At 40.2% G+C, this 23,063-nt stretch overlaps 1 protein-coding gene across 1 annotated transcript; it reads right to left on the reverse strand.

Annotated features, from left to right (window-relative positions):
• Positions 1–2,871: 2,871 nt before the first annotated feature.
• On the reverse strand, positions 2,872–22,589 carry LOC107556205 (zinc finger E-box-binding homeobox 2-like). The gene is made up of 9 exons (XM_016239261.1): positions 22,445–22,589; positions 21,571–21,834; positions 17,717–17,785; positions 14,770–14,964; positions 13,303–13,517; positions 11,173–11,281; positions 8,950–10,949; positions 7,225–7,405; positions 2,872–4,616 (listed from the first exon to the last, which is right to left on the reverse strand). The coding sequence occupies exons 1-9, from the start codon at positions 22,587–22,589 to the stop codon at positions 4,045–4,047; spliced, it is 3,750 nt and encodes a 1,249-aa protein (XP_016094747.1). The 3' UTR covers positions 2,872–4,044.
• Positions 22,590–23,063: the final 474 nt, after the last annotated feature.

A 23,063-nucleotide genomic window follows, 5' to 3' on the forward strand; every position in this document is an offset into this window, starting at 1 on the left:
ATATATATATATATAAACTAATATCTAAATAATGTCTAAATAACATTAAAGTCATGAAAAAATGAAATACATGGAAATATGGGAATGATGTAGTCACTGAAACATGACACACATGAAAACTTTTAATGTTAAACATTTCAGCAGAAAATGTAAATGAGCAAAATATTTTTTTTAGACAATGTGAAATATATTTAGTCAAGCGTGTTCAAACTTTTGATGAACAGTGTATATACGTTTAATTTATTTTCAGTGTAAATTAATATGATTCAAATCTTCTCTAAATAAAGATTTTAGAACGTATGTAACATGTAGAAAATACTCATAAACTAAAATCTTTATATATTCATTTAAATTTGTTTAATTTAATATAGTTCCGTTAACGTTGCTATTGTTTTAGTGTATTGCCTTTTATCTTTACAGTATTTATTAATCAATGTTGATGATAATTTTCACTTATACTAATACACTTGTAACGTTGTATAAAAAATGAATAAAACAAAAACAAGTTGTAAAATGTATTTTGAACAAATTTTAATTAACAATGGCCAATAGTATTCTAAAATAACATGAACCTAGATTATTAAATACTTTAAAAATTGTCTTTAATTTTTAGTTCATGAATTATTTTATTAATGCATTAACACATTCAGCCTTATGTTAAAACATTTTCATACATGCATTATATTTTTTACAAATAATATACAGAATTAAAATGTATTTATTTTGAATACATTTATTTTGAAACCTGATTCAGAATATCTTTTTTTATAATTATTATTTAAAGGAAATTATCAATTTCCTTTTTTCCAATTACAATAATTCATATAGACTGATACTGATACAATTACAATATGCTGTCTAAAAGGCTGCACTGTGTAGAGGCATGTGTTAAGAGTGTGAGTGTGTGTGTGTGTGTGTGTGTGTGTGTGTGTGTGTGTGTGTGTGTGTCAAGTCAATTCAAGTCCCCTTTATTTATATAGCAATTTTAACAATACAGATTGTGTCAAAGCAACTGTACAGCATTAATTATGAAAACAGTGTGTCAATAATGCAAAAAAAAGTGTCTGAGTGTGTGTGTGTGTGTGTGTGTGTGTGTGTGTGCTGTTATATTATATGTGAGAGTGACGCTTGTTTTTGCATTGGAAGATTTAAACTGTGCAGGAGAAAGATGTTTGAGAAAAGGACCGAGCCAACAGCAATATGAACGCATAAGAGAGAGAGCGAGACAGGAGAAACAGTGCTGTCTGTCTCTCAGCTACAGTTGGTGAAAGAGCAGCAGTGAATCATCAGACGGAAGAAACTCCAAACATACCAACACACCCGCCAAAACACACACACACACACGTACTGTACGAACAGTAGAGCAGCCGTGTGACTGTTCAGAGTCGTTTGAGTGATTCACAGAATTATTAAGGCCTTTCATTTATGATATTTATTAACCCTGTTATGCATGAATGTTGTTTCTCCTTCACATCAGACATTTTGAACTCATGTTGTCATTAATAAATAACACAATGGCATGTACAGTCATATACAATTATAGGTAAGGGTTGTCAGAGCCGATAGCCCTGTGGGCAGCACTGGGTTTGAATCCTGACTAATCATCCAAATAAAAAAAGCTAATTAATATTCTAAGCGACATTAAACGCATGAAAAATGACAACAACAGCTGAAAACAACAGAAACACACATCCTTTAAAAAAGAGAGTCGACACTGAAAAGCTGTTCTACATAAATACAGGAACTGGCTGATATTACTGACTGCTGGAATTATGACTTTTTTTTAAATGATAATGAACACATTAAAATTATATTGAAACACACTGTGGCTGCCAAATATGTCACACTGAACTATAACCTGAGGCACAAAACTCTTTTTTATCCTAATTATGTATGTAAGTATAAATATACTCTACGGGGACGACCAGGACTAGCTGTCAAAATTGTTCACAACTTGAGTCTTGTTTTTTTTATTTATCGTCTTGGTTTATTTATTTTTTAGACATTTCAAACTAAAACTCCAATAACACATTTTTTTGTAGAACTGTGCAGTTGTTTTTCCACAAATGTCACCCTTGTTTGAGCAAACTGTCACATATGTTGTAATTTTACACTTTTATTAATTTTTTTCTAATTGCAGTTTCAATGAGAAGTAATTCTGCTGCCAATTTTCAGCAGCGTTTCATTAAATATATACATGCTTTGTGTTCATAGGAATTGATTTGGATTTTCAAAAACAAACCAGCATGATAAATATTCACTGGACTACAAACTGTGACAATTCTTTGTGTATATGCATGCCATTTTATATATAAAAAAAGTATTATTATTATTATTACTAACCTCAGTTTAAAGTTATGTTATAATTGTTCTCTCAATGAACATTTGAAACTGGGAAACTGAATAGATGAAAGAATATTTTTAAAAATCATTTTTTGTCATTTGTAAACTCAATTGATCAGGTGAGGTGAGGAGATGCGGATGGCTGGGCGTCTTCAGTGTATGTGTGTGTGTGTGAGAGAGAGAGAGAGAGAGCGTTTGATCTGTGCTTTCATATGCATATGCTGTAGGAACTCGACACTTTAAGCTGTCTCTCTGTCTCTCTGTCTGTCTCGCTCTCGCTTTGTTCGACAGGTTCTCTGCTCTTTATTTGAAGAGTTCATTGAAAACCTGCTCGGCCTTCATCGGCTCTGAAGTTGTAGGAATATCTAATGACGGAGCCTGAGAATCACCTTTGAAAGGTGAGATTTCCGCCGCTCTCATAGAGTCAAAGCCAGAACTGAAGTGTCCTCTAAAACAAAAACACATGAATATATGGACGACGTATGATAATTCAGTCCACACACGCTCACTCACATCCACACGCGTTCTTGAAAAGTTCTTTAATTTGGCTACTTTTATTTGAGCATGGTCATTTCCAAGAGAAATTACAAATTAAAAAGTCCATAATACTCTTACAAAGACATTTCAGGAAAGATTCGTGTGTTTTCAGTCATGATATTATCATACATTGAATTTCAACTGTCCCTGTTCCACTTCAACAAAATACATGAAAGTGGATCTATTTTCTCTGTTTTTTTTTTGTTTGTTTTTTCAGTTGAAAATACAGTGTTCTCACAATATCGTATCAAAAGTTCCCAAATTTTGGAATTTCCAGTAACTGGAAAAAAATAATAGAACAACCAAAAAATTAACTGAAATTAAATCGAAAATTGCATTTCACAATTAATGTTTCAAAACACAATAAATGCTCTCATCAACTCCAGCTTCCATTTTACTAAAATAGATCTATTTATTGAAGAACTATAATACTGTACTGTACAGTATGAAATAAATAAAATCAGGAGATACAAAATGGGCCACATAAATAAGATGTCATTTAAACCTACAAATAAAAGGATGCAATGCTGTCATTGCGAAACGGTTTGGTGTAATACTGAGAACAAAATTGCACAAACGTCATTGTAAACTAAAGAGCTGATCGGAGAGAGAGAGAGAGAGAGAGAGAGAGAGACGACTCGGCGTCGCTCTCCTGTAATACTGAACAGGGTTGGCACTTTAGAAACGCGCTGATTAACAAGTTTGCATATAAGGCAACAACCTTCCAAAGGCTCAGTCCATCCGTCGTCTGTCCCGGTCGAATGATCGTTCTCTCTCTAAACAGTCTCTTTAAGACTCGAAATCGTCAAAGCAAACGGAATACTGTTACGGTCCTTCACGTGAATTCGGCCTAAAAGAGTGTGTGTGGCGAGGGCAGAAAAAACGCATTAAATACTGATCCCCTGCACCCCTTTTTAACACTGTATAAATATACATCAGCAAATAATTTCATTATTCTCGTAGTGATTATAGAAGCAGAGTGCAATTTTTGTACAAGTTACTAGTTTGTGCTATAAATACTATGGAACACATAGGATGGTAGCACCACACATACGTTAGGCCTTAATACTGTACACATTTTTAAAACTTCATTTATTTTATTTTCCTTTTTTTTAATTTTTGCATAATGCAGCTTCGCAGACGACCCGTCCCCCGAGCGAGCGGCTACACCGCGTCCTCCACGCCGTCCTCGGGATCCCATTTGGATTCGGTTTTGCCGTCCACGGAGCTCTCGTCCATCGAGTGCTCGCCGTTTTCCTCCTCGTCCCTCATGGTGTCCCCGTCGGTGTCCATGCTTTTGTTTTCACTCTCCTCTTCCTCCTCCTCGAACTCCTCGTCTCGCCGGGCCATCTTCACGAACGCTCCTTCCACCTCCTTGAGTCGCTCCCGAATGCTCCCGTTCAGGCCGTCCCTCAGGATAGGCTCTGGTGTATGCTCTGGGTATCCGGGTGGAGCGATGCCCTGCAGGTACGCCCGGTTTAGCAGCAGCTCCGTGGGCTCCAGGTGACCCTTCTCTCTGGCTTCTCGCTCGGCCGCCTCGCGCTCCTCCGCCTCTCTCTTGCAGTACGAGTATCTGTGGTTCATGTGCTGCGAGTACGAGCCCGAGTGCGAGAAGCGCTTTCCACATTTGTCGCACTGGTAGGGCTTCTCTCCGGAGTGCAGGCGGCTGTGTTCAATCAGATGATGCTTGTGTTTAAACGCTTTCTTGCAGATCTGACACTGGTGTGGCCGTTTACCTGCGGAAACACACAACGACAGATTGCACGCGGTGAGCGAGCGGATATGCACTCCTCACAAACACACAGCAGAATAAATAAACACCAAATAAAAGGGTTCCGATGAAAACGAGCCAAAATAATCCAGTGTTATGAATGTTTGCCTGCTCTGGTTCTGCTTGACGCGCCGCCGTCTCGTTTGTGTATTTACTCTGTAACATTCCCTCACAGAAGTGAAGCGTGAAGCGGTGAGGCAGCGCAGGGCCCAAGCGCTACAACACTGCAACATAAATAAACCAGCGCAAACCAAACAAACACAGAGCTGGAGCGCAGGAACAAACAAATAGAGTGAAATGCGCTGGCGGATTCCTGCTGCGTAACTCTTTTTCTGTCCTGTCGCGTGAGGTGACGTGTCATGAGAAAAGACAAGAGCTGAAAGAGAGGGATGGCATGAATGAAAGAGGAAAAGAGTGAGGGGAGACGCTGCGGTCAGGTGCACGAGACAAAAGCGACAAATGCCACAGATATTTAATTGCTGGGGTTTTATGTAATATTTGCTATATTCCATCATACTCTCCTCTAGGCCAGTCGAGTGACCTGTAGCTGTCAGATATCTGTATTCACGCTCTCAGAGGTGACTGATGTTCAATATGCACATAATATGGAGTTATTTTTTTCATGAACCTATATGAAGCTATATAATTTAAAAACAGATCACCGGACAGTTATGCGAAATGTGTTCTAGCTTAATGTTTACCTGATATAATATCTGTGCATCACTTCTATGTGCTGATTGTAAAATTAACATACATAATTATTAAAATACTGCTTTTGTAATAAGTCAAATAGTGTTTTTTTTATTATTATTATTATTAATTGATTCACAGCTGACATGCTCTGTATTTTTTTTATTTATTCATTTATTTTTTGCCCCTGTAAATCAACTGTAGGGGGTAAACATTGCCCTTAATAAAAACGTTACTTTCTATACATTACATTAACATTTAAAAATTAATGTGCAGGTTGTGATTATTTGTGATCATTCTGAAGGCAATATACATTTAAGCAACATTGTGTATACTGTGTTTGTTTTAATGCACTTCATATTTGACATTTAATGTTCTTTAAATATATGAAATATGCGTTATTTATTTGAATTTCACTTATTTTAAATGAACTGATTCAAAACACCCCTGTTGCATTTTTCATATATTAAATTATTTATAAAAAATACATAATGTAAATGCTGAGCCGTAATACTAAAAATTGACATACTGGTGCATATAAATAAAAGTGAATATATATGCTGCTTTATTTTTTACAGTGAGAAATCATGCATTAATTATTTTAGCAATTTTTTTCAGAAATGTACTGCTTGCATTACATATTTACAATACATCCTTAGGTTAAAATAATGATTTCTCTGATTGAAAAACCAATCTTGAACTTCACATTTACACTGATAAACTATAATATCAGTCCTAGTCAGAGCTTCACATTTAGAGAGAGACAGAGAGAGACAGCACAAAGACAAGAGAGAGATAGGGAAATGAAAACGTTGTGTTCACGTCAGTGGATTAATTCCCATGTCCTTCCAGACTGACTGTAAACGGTGATGCAATCAAGAGAAAGAAACTGTGTGTGTGTGTGTGTGTGTGCGCAGTTACTCTCCTCCTTTAATTCACTTTTATTGTACTCTTTTATTCACACTGGCTGGTCTCTGGAATAGAATGTGACCTTAAGCTCCATGTCTACAGCCGGCATGAGTTGCACATCAAAATGCATCAAAACTAAATCGCTCCCTTTATAATCAATGAAGCTGTCTAGAGTTGCTCTCAGCTGACAGACGCTCCGTTTGTATTTCTGAAGAGCTGCAGAGCTGCTCCAGCCACTTTTTTCTCCCATCCATCTGGAAAACAATTATTGTATTAATAAAAGCTTATATGTGTGGAATTAATTGTATTCTAGAGATGTAATTATTGATGTTTCTGGTCTATGCCTTTTTTTATTTAAATAATCTTGTGTTTTTAACCCTCTGCAGTGTTATATGTATATGCACAAACATTCTGTATAATTATTTTTAAATAATTAAAAGTTTGTTTTTTTTAAGTAAAAAAAAACAAACATTTACAACCTAAAAATTTCACATTGAAGTAATTTAGCAAAAATGTTGCCCATTTATTTTCACATATAAATGCAATTTTTCCTGTTCATACAGTCATCCAAAATAAAGTCTAATTAAATAAATATGAGGTGTGAATGTAGCCTCTACTAACAGTGTGAAGGTCAAAGGTTCATGCTCCCGTTCACTCCCAGACAATTCCAGAGATTATTCAGTCCAGCTTCTTGTGTGTTTATTTTTTTCTAACTGTTTAGTTTTGCTTAATTATTTTCTTAATTTAGTGCAATGTCAGTGTCATGTTTTTGCCACATTAATTACATTTACAAATCCTCTCACTGACTGTCAACAGGAGAGAAACATGTTAGTTTTTACTAAAAAATGGAAAAAGAAAACATGATTAAGGTAGTGGAAAAAGACAGAGCGAAAGAAGAAAGCAAGAAGCAGCGTGAATATTCTGGAGTTAGACAGACAGTTATTAAATGATGGTGTCTAGAACAGTATATATACCTGTGTGTTCATATTTGTGTCTGAGGAGGGAACTGCTCTTCTGGAATGTTTTGTCGCAAAGGTCACACGCGTACATACCACTTTCTGTTTTCTTAATCTTCTTCCTGGACAGACAGGCCTCGGGGTCGGCCATATCATCTAGACTGCTCAGATAATCTGCCGGCCCGTCGAGAAGCTCGCTCTGGAAAGAGACGGCGACCGTTAGCTCCTTGAGTTTAGTATTATTTCTATTGTCATCACACAAAGCGGTTCACTCTACAGTGCAACGATAATAAAAATAACAAATCACAAATGAATAAGCATTAGAATAAAACAAACATAGTTGTCCGAAACAATTACTTACGATTATGATCAATTACAATTCAAAATCTAATATATTCAAAACAACATAATCTAATTATATAATTTATTCATATTTTTAATGATTATTTGTAATGAAAACTGTTCGTATTAAACTGTACGTTTAAATCTATTATAGACCCAGATAAAATAGACAATAAATTGTAAATGACAGAATGGATCAACAGAGAACTTGCTTGTTTAATCTATTTATGTATTTCATGATTTTCTATTTATTTTTTAACATAAAGAGATTCAAATTTAGCATGTAAATATGAATAAGATATGCATTTCTCAGTTAAAACTGGAGTAGTAGTCTTATACGAATTAAACATTAAAATGTTTGCGACCTGAAAAAAGCATGTAAAGGCAGGATATTACAAATGAGGCCTTTCTCTCTTCTTAATCACACCTTATTCCATATATTTGCATTCAAATTTGGTTTAATTTCATACATGAAAGGGTGTTAGCGCAGTATTTATCTGAGCAGAGATTACCCCGATAGGCTTAAACTTAAATTAATGGGGAAAAAATATTATTACATTAGAAGCTAATAACAATAAGGAGAGAGTCTTAGCAGGGAATATTGCCACAGTCCTCTAATTTCAAACGGTAATGATTAAATCAAGAGGGGCACAAAATGGCCAAAACTGCAGCGACGATGCCCTCATTAAGGACAGCCGGCTCTGGACTGACAATACTTCTGCGCACTCTCTTTTAAAAAGCTCTGTGCTATCGTTCCGCAATCAATTTGAGCTAAATGCCCTTAGCTGTATTTTTAAAATCTAATTTAATAACTTAGAATAGGAAACATTATTAATACTTTTTTATCAGAATGGTTTCCCCGATGTTAAACAGCCCTCAGCGCTGAGCTGTAATGAACATGGGGAGTGTGCATTATTAATCTTTATGCTCAAGCTCATTTCAGCTTTTCTCGCTGTAGAAATATAGAGGAAAAAGGAGCAAAATGAAATAAAGAGATATGTCTAAGGTTCACTGACTCTCTATGTCTCTGATGTTTCTCACACCTGAAATGGGAAAAAGAGCAGCGGCGCCACAGGCGCATCTACGCTAGACCGCCGAACACCTGACACTTTGACGCTTTCCTGCTCTTGGTATCTTGGACGAGCCACTCAAGAACTGGCAACATAACCGTCACCACTAAAAAAAAACAGCGTATGGCACTAGAGGCATCGACGTCTACCACAAGGAACCGCGGTTCTCTTTCATTGCCTCATCCGCCGCTGGGCGTGAGGTGAGCTCCCCTCTCCCACTCTGAGAGGCTTTTAATTAGTGTCTGAATGAAGCTGAGCGCCACTCACCAGAGGGATAGAAAAAAGAAACACAAGCCCTGAGGGTTTATGAAACAGAGTGTCCGTTATTTACCTGGAACCCTGGCTTCCGCTGGTATTTTCTCCTCTGCTGCATCTCGGCGAAGCTGGCCGCGCCTGCAGCGTACGTGTAGGCCATGTGTGGCAAGAAGCTTATCTGGTCGAGGCTGGGGTAGGGTCTCAGCCCCGGGAGGCTGGCTTGCACCGGGGGCATAAACGTGGGGGGCGGAAATGCATTTTGGGGTGGCAAGGAGGTGTACAGGGGTTTGGCAGCGAAGGGGTTCAGACCAAACATTGGGCTCGAGCTTTTGTCCAGATTGCTGTTTGCATTGGGGCTGCCAAACTCCTTCTTGGACAGATAAGCCAGGTTGAGCGGCTCGTCTGCGTGCTCCCGGGGCGTCATGACGTGGTTATGGTCAGTGGGGGTGCTGTTTAGCTTGAGTCGGCTTTTCACAGTCAAGATGTGCTTTGGCTCCTTCATGAGCTTTGGCAACGAGAGGTCAAGAGGTTCAGCCTGCAGGTCCTCAGAGGTGAAGCTGTTGGGTGTGTAAGAGCTAGTGTGGGAGTTTTTGGAGGAGGCAGACGACAAGTTTAGAGGAGATGGCGTGTTGCTTCTGGAGTGGTCCAGCTTATCCCCCAGCGGCTTGTGGTTGGAGAACTGAAGGGTTTTGGAGAGCCTGAATGGGGTGTCGCAGTTGTTAATGTTATTATGAAGCTCTGGGATGGAGGGGGATGTGATGCGGTCAGTACCTTTGACCAGGGACATTGGAGACCGGATGCCTAATGAGTCTTTAATGGGCGTGTGAATGGAGACCGGATAACCAGACTCCAAATGGTTCCTGTCTAAAGGAGGAGTCCTGGAGTTTGCGTACTGAAAGACTTTCCTTTGCTCAAACCACTCTTTCACAAACTCCTGTGGAAGGCCGACCGCTATGGAGATTTTCAGTAGTTCTTCTGAGTTGGGCTCCATGTTCATGGCAAAATAAGCTTTCAGCACTGACATGTGGTCCTTGTAGGGACTGATAGGGCCGTTGACGACCTTCTCAGGGATGACGGAGGGGTGCAAGAGGCTGTGTTTCTCAGCAAACAAGCCAGTTTTGTTGGTCGAGGCGTTCTGAGCGGGCTGAAGCACGGCCTTGATTTCCTCATTCATCTTGCAAAGGTAGCGCTCATGCTGGTGCAGGGGAATGGGGCCAGGGAAGGTCTCTTTGCAATACTGACAGGAGAAGGGTGTAAACATTAGATTATTATTCTCGTGCGTTTTGTCCTCTATAACTATATCTAGCATATGATTCGCCTTCTCTTTTTTGATATTGCTAATTTGCCTCTTAGAGTCCATAGTCAAGCTCTGAAGGCAGGCTTTGGCTTCATTAACCTTCTCAAGTGTGTAGTCTATGATGCTCTTGGTGGCACCATTGTGATTGATAAGAGGAAGAGTGTTCTGGGGTCCACCGGTAGAGGTGAGCGCTTGCTTCTGTTCCTCTATGTGGGAACCCAACTCCTTCATGTACGCCTTCAACTTGGAGATCTCCTCTGGCTTGCAGTCCATCTTTTGTCGACAAACTGTGTTGTCCACGATCTGCAGGACCCTCTGTACCTCGCTCAGGTTGTTTCCCAGTGATGGGTATCCCAGAATTTGCCCCTCCATCCCCATGCACAGGTGCTGAAGGGGACTCTGGGAGTTATGAATGCCCAGTGGGCTGCCTCCCCTCACACCACCATTGAGGAAGGGGCTGCCTGTACCGTAGCCATGAGAGGCCATCATCAGCTTATAGTCGTTGAAGTCCAGTGGTTCAGATTTGATGTTGAGGTGGTTGGACTGGTCTTGCAGACCGAGGGGTTTGCCATTCTCCAGTTTGTGTCGTAGCTGCGAAATGGCGGTGTTCGTAGGGGAGGATGATGCAGAGGTCGGAGATGAACCCGTCTTCAAGTTGTTCCTCACCCTGCCATTGATGGCGATCAGTCCGATGCATTTCTTACTGCTTATGTGTGAACTGTAGGACCCGGAGTGCGAGAATCTCTTCTTACAGTTTGGACATTCGTATGGCTTCTCACCTACAGTGAAGACAGACAAATAATTTGATCACATCAAGAAGCGAGAGATGTTCTTATTGACACTGATTGCATTTCTTTCAACGTAATGAGTGTGCGCCCTCTTTTCATATAATAAAACTTCTTTAATGAAGAGATGACAAAGAAAGAACCCAATCATTCTGATGCAGAATCAAGTACATTCTTATCTAAGGCAACGAGTTATGAAAGAAAGAAAAGGACGTACCACTGTGTATCCGCAGGTGCTCCTTTAGATGGTGTTTGTATTTGAAGGCCTTGCCACATTCAGTGCATTTGAACTTGCGGTTGCCAGAACCCTGGTTGAGTATCTGGTGCTGTGGATGAGAAAATATTCACATGAGCTTCTCTTACACAAACACACAACATGCAAGATTTCAGTGAATAATTTCATGATGGGCCAAATGGCCCCTGTTGTAAAGCAGCATCTTGCTTTGGTTGGGTGCATTTGAGCAGCGATAACAGAGCAACTCATACCTTTTAATTTCCTGACTCTAGAGCCAGAAATGCTGCATTGGCAGCGGAAAAAAAAGAACAAAAAGAATCCTGCTTTTAAGACTTGTTTTCTCTTTAGGGAGACAGAAATGATCCACTTCATCTAATTTAGCATAATCGTTCCAAATAAATCACGCATATTTAACCAACACATCCTTCAGATACCTGTGCAAAGAGTTCATTATGCAAAAAGGTGGGCTCGAATAAATGTTGCAATTTCATAATTGGACACAAATTTGTAGGCTGTTTAAAGGCTTCAAACGTCTCTTTAATAATGCGTGAATGCGGCTCGTAGGCAGGCACTTCATTTGCTGTTCAAAGTTAGAACATGAGCGCTGCGCCCCTCGCATTTGCAATTCAAAGCAGAGTCTCGAAAATCAAAATATAATAACAACAACAATACGGGTGTCAGAGCAGAGAAGCAGAGAGCGCACCAGGCGAGCACAATTAATTCAGAGTGGGAGGTGAGTATGTCGAACGGGCAGAGGAACACAAAAGGCCTGTGAGCGCCGCCCATGATCGGCTCCGACAACTGGTGGGGAGAGAGAGAGGCCCGCATTCCGCTGGAGACAGATGGCATAAAGCACAGGACACAGGGAGGATTGTTCAAACAGCGGCAACCTTCAAACATCAAGCAGGGAGCCGGGCGGCCCACGGCGGGGAGGGAACCCACCATTCGCTCATATGTTGCCGAGTCGCATAAACAAACAGCAACAGCTGCTTTATGCCCCCCACCATCCCTCTGAGGATGGAAGCAGGTTTTGGTCCCACCATCACCCTCGATGTGATACAGTCACTCCGTCTGCCTAATTGTGATTGGCAGCAGCGAGAGGAGAGGGATTTTTCCACCCGGCGTGATGCACTTGCGCTAAGTGTGTCAAGCATGATGTGGGCGCGGCATTTGATTGGGTATGTGCATGTTATTGGGCTTAGCAAGTATCGGTAAACCGGAGTCACGTACACACGTAGAGCGCTCTACTGCACATCATGGACTGATTTCAATGGCCACTGAATTTCCAGACAACAGCAAATTTTCAACAGGAAAGTCTTTCAAGATGAAGCGCACAAACAAAGACCAACAAATAGGAAGTAATTTGTGGATTAGAGAGGTCACGGGTGCAGAATGGGCCATCTGTTCATGTTTTGAGCGGCCCGTGGCACCAGGTGAAGAAGTTGGCAGCTCGTCGTGTATCAAATCAGTCTGTTCTAGTCACAACGTCATGTCTGAGAGATAAAAGCGCTCCTGTACCTCATCTCAGATGATTACAGCAGCAATTCTGCTGTCACACTGCGCTTTGAGTCGTAACGATAAGTTTTAAGTGGTTCAGTCTCTAGAGAGATCAGCGTGACACTTTGCTTTTACCTGCTTTATTTGCCAGTAGAGACCCAGTGTATCAGGGGAATGTGTCTTATATTTGACACGACAACCACAACAACCCATATAATGTGTGTAAATAATGCTGCGACAGATTGTTAAGAGAAAAAACGCTGAGTGCGCGGCTCACGTTTATCATTTACGCATGTGGAAATTATGATGTGTTACTCTGTCACCGCAGACAAACTGATTTTTAAAGAACATAAAAAAGAAAACCTAAAGAGCGGACACAATATCTAAATTGGAAATTAGCATAGTCATTCGATCGTGAATATAAGACTGCAGAATCATATCAGAGCAGGCCATCAAAAAACCATTTAGACCTCAATTAAGGCTATAACCATTAAAAGATCGGCATCTTCAAAATGCCATGAAAAATTAATAATGATTGCCAATCAAAATGATATCTTTTCTCCGAGGGAATACAGCACATTAGACAGAGAGAGCGAGAGAGGAAGTGTGGCTCACCTGATCTCGTCCTGGCTTGTGTGTGGCCATATGTCTCTCCAGCTGAGTGCGGTAACCAAACGTGTAGCTGCAGAGAGGGCAGGAGAAGTTCTCCTCGTTTTTCTCGTGCCGGTACTTGATGTGTTCCTTTAGGGAAGTCAAGCGTTTGTAACCCCGGTCGCAGTAGGGGCAGGTCAACAGTTGGGCGAAAGCATCTGGAGTTCCAGGTGGCAGGTCTGCAGCAGAGAGAGAGGGGCAGTGGGCCAAAAGGTCAGCAAATCAATGGCAGCGAATGGGCACTGTGCCCAGGATGGTACGAGGAGGTATCTGTACAATCTGCTCCACTGTGTGCCACCGTCAAAGTTGGCACTGCCACCCATACACGCACTCACGCCAATGCATGAACTCACACAGTAGATGCATTCGAATTCACACAACTTGCTGAGTTTTGCTCATGGGCTTTATGCGACGGAAGAAATATAACACATTCATGTTTTAAACTATTTTCCACTCCTAAAGTGGGAACATACTAGCGACAGACAGATATGTTAGCCAGGCTAACATAATTAGGATGATCTTTAGCCATTTCAAGATGATGGCATCGGCCAATAACTTAAAAAAGGTGGTCAATTTTAATATCCACTGAGCATTTTGGGAATGGATAATATAAATATTGTGCAAATTTTAAATGAATAGATTATGAAATTAAGCTTAAAGTAAATGTACTAAATTGTGTCCATCTTATTTACATGATAATTGCAGTTATAGCATTGTTTAGCCACTAGCCACCTCTGCTCAGTAGATATTAAAGAAACATATAAAAACATTTGTTAACACTTTACTTGAAGCCTTTACATTATCATACTTTTTTTTTTTTACACCTTTAGAAAGTATAATGCATTAAAACAATGTATTGGCCTATAACAATAAATCTGACAATATTTTGGTTACCATTATTACTGAAAATATATAATACATTATAACGTACTTTGCATTACACATTAAGGCATCGAGTAAAGTATTACCAAACATTCTTATATTAAAATTGCATTTGTGTCGGTTCTATGCAGCTTAAAGTAACATTATGTTTTTTGTATATGGGTCACCACTTGGTGTTCAAAATTAAATACGGGTCTAGGAGCCACAGAATTGGCCTTGACTTCTTTGGATTGTGTCAGAATAAACTGCTACTAACCCTAACTGGCTAAAAGCAGTTGTTTAGCATGGTTTAAACCTGAACACAAAGCAATTGCTGACGGCGTTTGGGGGCCAGTTGTGTTCTCTCTGTTGTAATCACTTCTGGTGGCTCGCACGTCTAATTTTTCACACGTTCTTCTTAAGAGAGGTAATGCGCCCCAGCTGCCCCCCTCGGGACGGGAAATTTAGGGTGTATGATTTCACCACTCGGACAGCTGCACGCAGCTCCAAAGGTAAACACTGCGGCATGCAGCCAATCAGACGGCGGCAACAGCTGCCTGGCATTCTCACCGTTCTCCTCGTGTCCGTTGGCTTCGGGCGTGGCGAGGCGGGAACGGGAGAGTTCCTCTGGTGCCTCGGGGTAGATGATGGCTGTGTCTCCTCTCTGGAGGTATTCGGCAATGCTGACCACATGACTTTCACTGTCCACCAGTTTACGCTTCCCGAAGAAATCCTCAAACTCAGTAGCGCAGTGAACGCTCTTCACTAGAAACACACACACACAGAGAGAGCGAGAGAGAGTGTGTTTAAATAAAACCTGGATTCTTGCTTGCATGAGAAAAATATGGTGCACTGGAAGGTGATGGAAACATGCGGCAGCAGCTGTGATAAAAAGAACGTAGGAACATTAGAGAAACGTTCTTGGAGGGATACGTCTAAATTACTGCCTTATCTAGCCACCTAATGGCCACTAAAATAAGAAATATGAGTTAATCTAGAACCATTGGAATTGTGGAAAAGCTTTTAACGATAAACCCTTTTTTCTACTTTTAAATGTATTAGAGGCAGTCAGATAAGGAGCAGACACGTATGCTGTAATCCCAACATCACTTCCTAGATCTCTAATCGAACTCCTAACTAGGTGGATTCTGATAATTACATTAAAAATGAGGGGGAATTTTATCAACAGGGCTGAGGCTATGTGTTTTTTGGCAATTGAAAATCATCATGGAAATGCCCACAGAAAGAAAAAACACAAATTAAATGTCTTTCAAATCTCAACTGTTTCATAAAGACAGCAGTGACATTGAATAAAGAGTTTCTCCTGAGAATAAAGATAATCTCTTGTGTCTCTTCTAAAGCTTCAGAAGAGATCTCAAACAATGTGCTCAGATTTGCCAAGATATCAAAGTCAGCAATCAAAAGTTGGAGATCTCACTGTGTATTTCATCAAATAATTGAGCTGCTCCACATTCACTTTATAGCTCTATACTCGAACCGAAGGTGTTTTACGTTATTATGTAACATAATATTATCTAACGGAGAATAAATAGCTCTCTCCCATTCGTCAGACAAGTTCAATATTACAGCAGAGAGACAACGCATGTTCGGCTTGAATTTTATCAGCTACCTTTTAATTAGGACGAGCTTGTGTAAGGTATAAACTCTGCACTGAGGTTTGTCTGACAGTAAACATTTTATCGTCTCATTTGTGCAAAGGTCGAGCCGCTGGGCTGTGTCGCTGTCAAAAATGTCTTGAAAATGTCAGAGAGCCGGCAGCCCTTTAACATTATTTAACAGAGCAAATGATTTCCCTCCTCTCTCATTACTAGACCTGCCTCGCTATCATTCACGTGAACACGCGTGAGCGCCGCGGCCCGACAAATGAACACGTTTAGCTCCTCGCTGCTGTGGGTTTTGTGGCTTACATGATCTAAATAAATTGAGTTTGTGCACAAATTAGATTTTGGCCTGCAATGCGATTTGGGGAAGTTCTCGTGCTCGCAGAAGAAAGTGCTCTAAAGTCGACGTCCTAATGTTTTTTCCTTCCGCTCCTGACGCTCGAGCCCAGAACGTCCCTCCCTGCAGAGGAGGATCGTGGGCTGTTTATCTCTGGAGTGTGTGTCTAACATTAGAAAGATTTATTAAAACTACACATCCTTCCTCCTGAACTACATCAGCGATGACAGCTCAAACACGACCTAACGGTGTTTCTCATAAAACAAACCCTTGTGTGTGTGAGTGTGTGTGTGTGTGAGTGTGTGTGTGTGTGTGTGTGTGTGTGTGTGTGTGTGTGTGTGTGTGTGTGAGAGTGTGTGTGTGATGATGTCAAACAGAGAGCAGGAATCACTCGGATGATTGTGGATTCATATGAACAATGCTGATGTGCTTCTGCTGCGTAAATCTCAGCAGTGGAATAATTTTTAAGTTAGACGTTTCAGTTTGCATGAAATGCTGCGTCACAGACATGCTAATAGAGCATGAGAATGATTTTTCCAACAATAACTGATAAACCTTTAAAGACAGACCTGTTGTGAGCTCTGAGGTTGTTATTCAACGATATATATGCTTGCGTTATAACCCATCTGTTCATATTAATTCAACATTTTTAAAGTACCCTTGTTTAATAGCACAATAAAGACTACATTACCCATGAGGCGGTACAAAAATTCCACCAATCAGAGAGCTGCAGCGAGAAAAGTGCACCATTCGCATGAAGCACCGTGAACGATGTAATTGAGTCTCCCTATGCTCTCAAAATGCTTACATATTTGTGACCCTGGACCACAAAACAAGTCTTAAGTGTGAATTTTTCGAAATCCGAAAGCTGAATAAATAGCTTTCCATTGATGTATGGTTTGTTAGGATCGGACAATATTTGGCTGAGATACAACTATTTGAAAATCTGGAATCTGACGGTGCAAAAAAATCTAAATATTGAGAAAATCATCTTTAAAGTTGTCCAAATGAAGTTCTTAGCAATGCATATTACTAATCAAAAATGAAGTTTTGATATATTTACAGTAGGACATTTTCAAAATAAATGTATGGAACATGATCTTTACTTAATATCCTAATGATTTTTGGCATAAAAGAGAAATTTATAATTGTGACCCATACAATGTATTGTTGGCTATTGCTACAAATATCCCCCAGCGACTTAACACTGCTTTTGTGCTCCAGGGACACATTTGTATATATACATATTTTGCAATCAACTTAAAATATATTCTTTCTACAGATTCAATCAACTTTAAATGAATAGTTTTAGATTTCTCAATCGTAATGCTTTAATTCCATTCGTAATGCTTCATGGGACTGTAGTTCTTTGCCTCACTAAAGCCATTAAGCACACATTTTTGTCTTTTTGTCTGATTTTCTTTGACTTTCAAATAAAACCTTATAACGCTTAAAGACTTCTTCTTAAAATCCCTATGGGAAAAATGAATGGCAAAAAGTGCATGGGACTAATGCACTCTATCTCAATGCAGCAAATCAACATGTTCACATGACTCACCTGTACCGTTCCCAACCGGCTCTAAAGCGGCATCGGGCCCCATAGTGTCATAGTCTCCCTTCAGCTCATCTGTGAACGAGAGACAGACAGGAGAGGAGAGTATTAGCTCACTGACACACTGCATCTGGACAGAAAACATCTTGTTCTGCATCTCATGTAGGACTCAAAATGACCCACTTATTTACACTGACAACAATCACACACACACACAGAGAGAGCAGAGCGCGCTGGGAAACAAGCGAGAGCAAACTCAGAGATCAGCTCAAGAATGTTCCATCCACCTGAACAAGCAAACAGAGCGAGAGAGAGACAGATAGTCTTCTGATCTCCAGTGCACTGATCCGCTGCTGCTCCGTGTCTCTAGCACACAAACCAAACACTGAGTCTCTAATTAAACCACTGACATCACGAGAAACACAAACACAGAAACACATCACTGCATCAACTCCCTGCTTCAAACATCATCATTCTGAGATCAGCGTCTTCACCTGCTATTGCAAAGGACCTGAGAACATATATTAATAATAAAATCGATTTATATGATGAATGTTTATCACCTTTTCTCTGGTGATCACTGTCTACATATATATTCTATAAATATAAACGCACTGTTTATATTATTTATATATAAATATAAATGCACCTTTTTATAGAGTTTATGGGGATCAAAAACATTGCATGGTTAGATAAAATGCATTCATTCATAAAATAAAACTATAAAAAATATATGTAAAAACATAAAATATAATGTGTTAAACATGTCAACACCTTAAAATGTATGTTTATAATTTATATATTGTAATTTATTCCAACAATAAAAAAAACCCGCTGTGGAGCTATATTGCAATATTTAAAAAAAAGCTATATATTTAAATAACATATATTTAAATGTTTTTATTTATTATTTATTTTATTCATTATTTACAATACTACTACTACTACTACTACTAATAATATATTACTATATAACAATGTAATATGTATATCAATATTATTTTTCAATTATTATTTTTACATTTATGCATTCATTAATTGTTTTATTTCTTGAGCTTTTCTGAGTTTGTCGAGTTCTTTTGATCTTTCCCGACATCTTTTTTTTTTATTCTGCTGCACAGACCTTTTACTGGAATCCACCGTTTAGATTCTTCTTTTTTCTCTCCTTCTTGTTTCTATCAGTTTAACTATCAGTGTTTCGGGGGGACAGGGGGCAAATATTCCAGTAGGAGGTGAGCTAGTCCTCCTCAGTTTGGAGAGCCGAGGGAGTTGTGCTCTCGTCTCAGGCTGATAAATCAGTTTCGAGGTGGTGGGTGAGTAAACAGGCCTCTGAAGGAGATCCGTGTTGAATCTATTCCTCCTGATGATTTCACTCCATCCGTTCGGTTTACTCTCAAAACATTCCCGTCTGTACGGGCCGTTAGCATGCTCTGTGAAAACACACGGCTCCCGTCTGAACCTCCTGACTCTCTGAGGTCCTTGGAAGGATCCGAAATACAAGAAAGATGGAAAAAACAGAAAGACAAGGGCGGGGAGGAACGCAGGTGATTTATTTAAAGTCTCCGTCAGTGATAACAATGTCACACACTAGTGAAGGGCATTATGGGAGATGAGAGTGAGTCAAGGACAACACCAATGCAGCAATCTGACTGACCGGAGCAACCAGACAAAAAAAGAGCGAGGGAGAGCGTGCTGGGCTTATCTCAGGACAGAGCTATGTGCTGAGGTACCAGTGCAGACACTCCGGCACCAAACGCGAGAAAAAACACAGAGACGCCGAAGGAAAGTGCCCACAAGTTTGGAAAGAGCGCACAAAAGAGAGAAAAAGAGAGAAAAAGAGAGAGAGAGACTTTGGCATCTTCCTCCGGACCTAATGAACGTCACCCCAGCAGCGCAGAAACATGGCCGTGGTTTTTATCACAACACACACACACACACACACACCACACATCATGGAATTGCAACACAGCGGAATCACAGACATTCCGGCTCCAAGAGGGTTTATCAAATTAAAGGAATGTTCCGGGTTCAATATGAGTTAAGCTCTATCAACAGCATTTGTGGCATCATGTTGAAAATAATAACAACAAATATATCACTGGCTATCAAGTATACTTTAAAACTTGTTTACTTAAATTTCAAATATATACAAGAACCTTAATTGCAAACACAGGACTGCAGTTGGTTTAGAGAGTGGGGCAGGGTTATCATTGTTAACTAAAAATAAATAAAAATAAATAAAACTTTTTATATAAAACAAATTGTGAAAGGACCACGTTCAGTTTTAATTTACTCTCAGATGTAACAGTGGATGTCGGCTTATGAAAGTGGGTGGCCACGATTCCCATTTCTGTGATATTCTATGGCATCTCAAATGGTTGGGGTCATGAAAGGGGTCTTTAGTTCAAAGAAGTGTGAGAATCCTGGACTAAAGACAGCCAAAAACGCTTGATGAAGCCGGCTGCTCTCCTGAACGAAAATCAGACTTCATAGTATTCCTAATGCCACTACCCTGGCTTTTTTTGGGGCGTATTAAATTTTTAGACTAGCGAACGCCCCCTCTTTCTCTCGGCTCTGTGCACAGCTAGTTCATTAGCAGAAATGAATAGCGAAGAAGTGCTCATTTAGATGGTCTGTCTTCCATGGGCTCTCACACTCCTATGTTTCTGTCATACGCTTCTAAGAATCATTGACTCTTATTACACATGTAAATGGCTATCATAAAAATAAAAATTTCATTTAAGATTCTTAATGACTTGAGCAGCAGCCTGGCCTCCCTTAATGATTACCTCTCTCCCTCATTAAGAGTATTTATCTCTCTGCGTCTCTGACTGCGCCTCCCGCACCAATGATGCTTGCAGGAGGAAACCGGGAGCCGCATTTACAAGGACACGCGACGCTCTGCTATTACTGCAATTACCAATGATGCTCCGCAAACCGGGTGGAATGCGCCTACAACAATTACAGGCAGAAACGGGTCTTATGTGATAATTAAAGGGAAGCGTTCTGCTGTAGTTGCACTGGAAGTGAGAGCAGGCTTCAACAAAATATCAGGGACAACATACAGAGGAGAGGGGTGTGTCTAAAATGTAATGGGCGTGGCTACACGAGGAGGGGTGGGTCTAAGAGGACAGAGGGTGTGTCTAAGAGAATATATGCATGACTAAGAGAGAACGGGGTGTGTCTATGATAAGATGGGCATGTCTAAGAGAAGAGAGAGTATGTCTAAGGGGAGAGAGGGTGTGTCTAAGAGAAGGTGTAACTAAGAGAAAGGGGGGTCTAATATAATAAAGGGTGTGTCTACGGAAAGATGGGTGTGGCTACGAGAGGAGGAGTGGGTCTAAGAGGACAGAGGGTGTGTCTAAGAGAATATATGCATGACTAAGAGAGGACGGGGTGTGTCTAAGATAAGATGGGCATGTCTAAGAGAAGAGAGAGTATGTCTAAGAGGAGAGAGGGTGTGTCTAAGAGAAAGTGTGTGTGACTAAGGGATGAGGGGTGTGTATAAGATAAGAGAGGGTGTGTCTACGAGAATATGGGTGTGGCTATGATATGAGGGGTGGGTCTAAGAGGACAGAGGGTGTGTCTAAGGAAGTATGGGTGTGCCTAAGATAAGAGCGAGTGTGTCTAAGAGGACAGAGGGTGTGTCTAAGAGAAGATGTGAGTTATTAAGATATGATGGGGTGTGACTAAGATAAGACGGGTGTGTCTAAGAGATGAAAGGGTGTTTCTAAGAGAAGATGGGCATGTCTACGAGAAAAGAGGATGCGTCTTAGTAAAGATGGGTGCATCCAAGATAAAAGAGGATGTGTCTTTGACAGAAGGGGTGTGTTTTCATAAAGGAAGTGGGCGTAACTCACCGGTACCATCGACTGACGCACTCAGCAAGTCGTTTTCATGCCATACGTTCTCTATTCCACTGTCCTTCATATCATCTTCATCATCCACAGTCTTCCTCAGCAGTGTGTGACCCAGGGTCGGAGAGGGCGGAGCCACAGACTCTTGATTGACGAGGCTGACTGGACTCCCCGCCCCGTTGAGCAAGCCGTCCTCCTCCGACACCAGAAGTCTGTCCTCTTCTTCTGTCTCTGATCCGGTTTCTACAACGTTCTCATAGTCCAACACTGTCAAAAAAACACATATACAAACAGATGATCAATATTACAGATTATTAAGTTATCACTGAGCTTGTGCATGTATGTGATACATAAACTATGAATGAGTATTAAACTCATCCTGGATGAGTTAATAAAGAAAGGGCTTATATTTATTTTCATCTGTGCATTGTTTAGTTTGGTGAGAGAGAGTATGCCAGCACACACACACAAAGCACAGTCTATCTTAACATTCCCCTGTGGACAAAAAGATTACACTAGGCATATCTGTTCCTAACATGATCTTTGGCTAATCCACTGGTCTGCACTTGCCTCCCGAACAACTGCACAACAGGTGCAAATTAAAATGAAAACGGTGCATGTGTGTGCGTATGTGACCTGGGCTGAATACCAATTGACAGGGGAAACAAAACCTTTTCAAGAGGTGTGACCACAAGGGTTTAGGCAAGTTCAGACTGAGTAATGCTCTCCGTGAGAGAAAGAACCCAAGAAAGGAGACAGAGAAAGAGGGAGGGAGGAAATAAGAATAGAAAAGCCAAAAGAATAAGTGAGACATTCAGACTTGATGTGTGGTCCAGATATACCTTCAACACATTTACATTCAAAACACCCTTCACACGCCCAGCGACCGGACGCAATATTTCTGGACGGGCTGCTGGTGCTGGAACACTTCCACGAGTCTGACCGCAGAAAAGGCGGTTCTGGAGCGAAAGTATGGGCGTCGCATCGGCCACTTTAACTGCATGCTCACAAACCAGAAACATCCTTATTCATCAAGGATGCTTTAAAATGACCAAAAGTGACAGTAAAAACATTTATGATGTTACAAAGTATTTCTATTTAAAAATAAATGCTGTTCTTTTGAACTTTCTATTCATCTGTGCATCCTGAAAAATAAAATGTATCACGGTTTCCATAAAAATAATGGGCAGCACGACTGTTTTCAACATTGATAATGTTTTTTGTCAGAAAGTCAGAATATTACAATGCATATTAAATGTATTATTTAAATTCAGCTTTGATCACAGAAATTAATTATATTTTAGAACATATTCACATAGAAAACAGCTATTTGGAATTTAAATAACATTTTACAATTTTACTATTTTTACTGTATTTTTGATCAAGTAAATGCAGCCAGTAGAGACTTCTTTCAAAAACATCTTTACTGGTAGTGCACATTAAATACCTTCTGACCGTCAGATTGTGATGGCACAAAGACATTTGGATGATAAAAG

This window comes from Sinocyclocheilus grahami, unplaced genomic scaffold (assembly GCF_001515645.1).
Source record: "Sinocyclocheilus grahami isolate Dianchi unplaced genomic scaffold, SAMN03320097.WGS_v1.1 scaffold559.1, whole genome shotgun sequence".
Classification (NCBI taxonomy): Eukaryota; Metazoa; Chordata; class Actinopteri; order Cypriniformes; family Cyprinidae; genus Sinocyclocheilus; species Sinocyclocheilus grahami.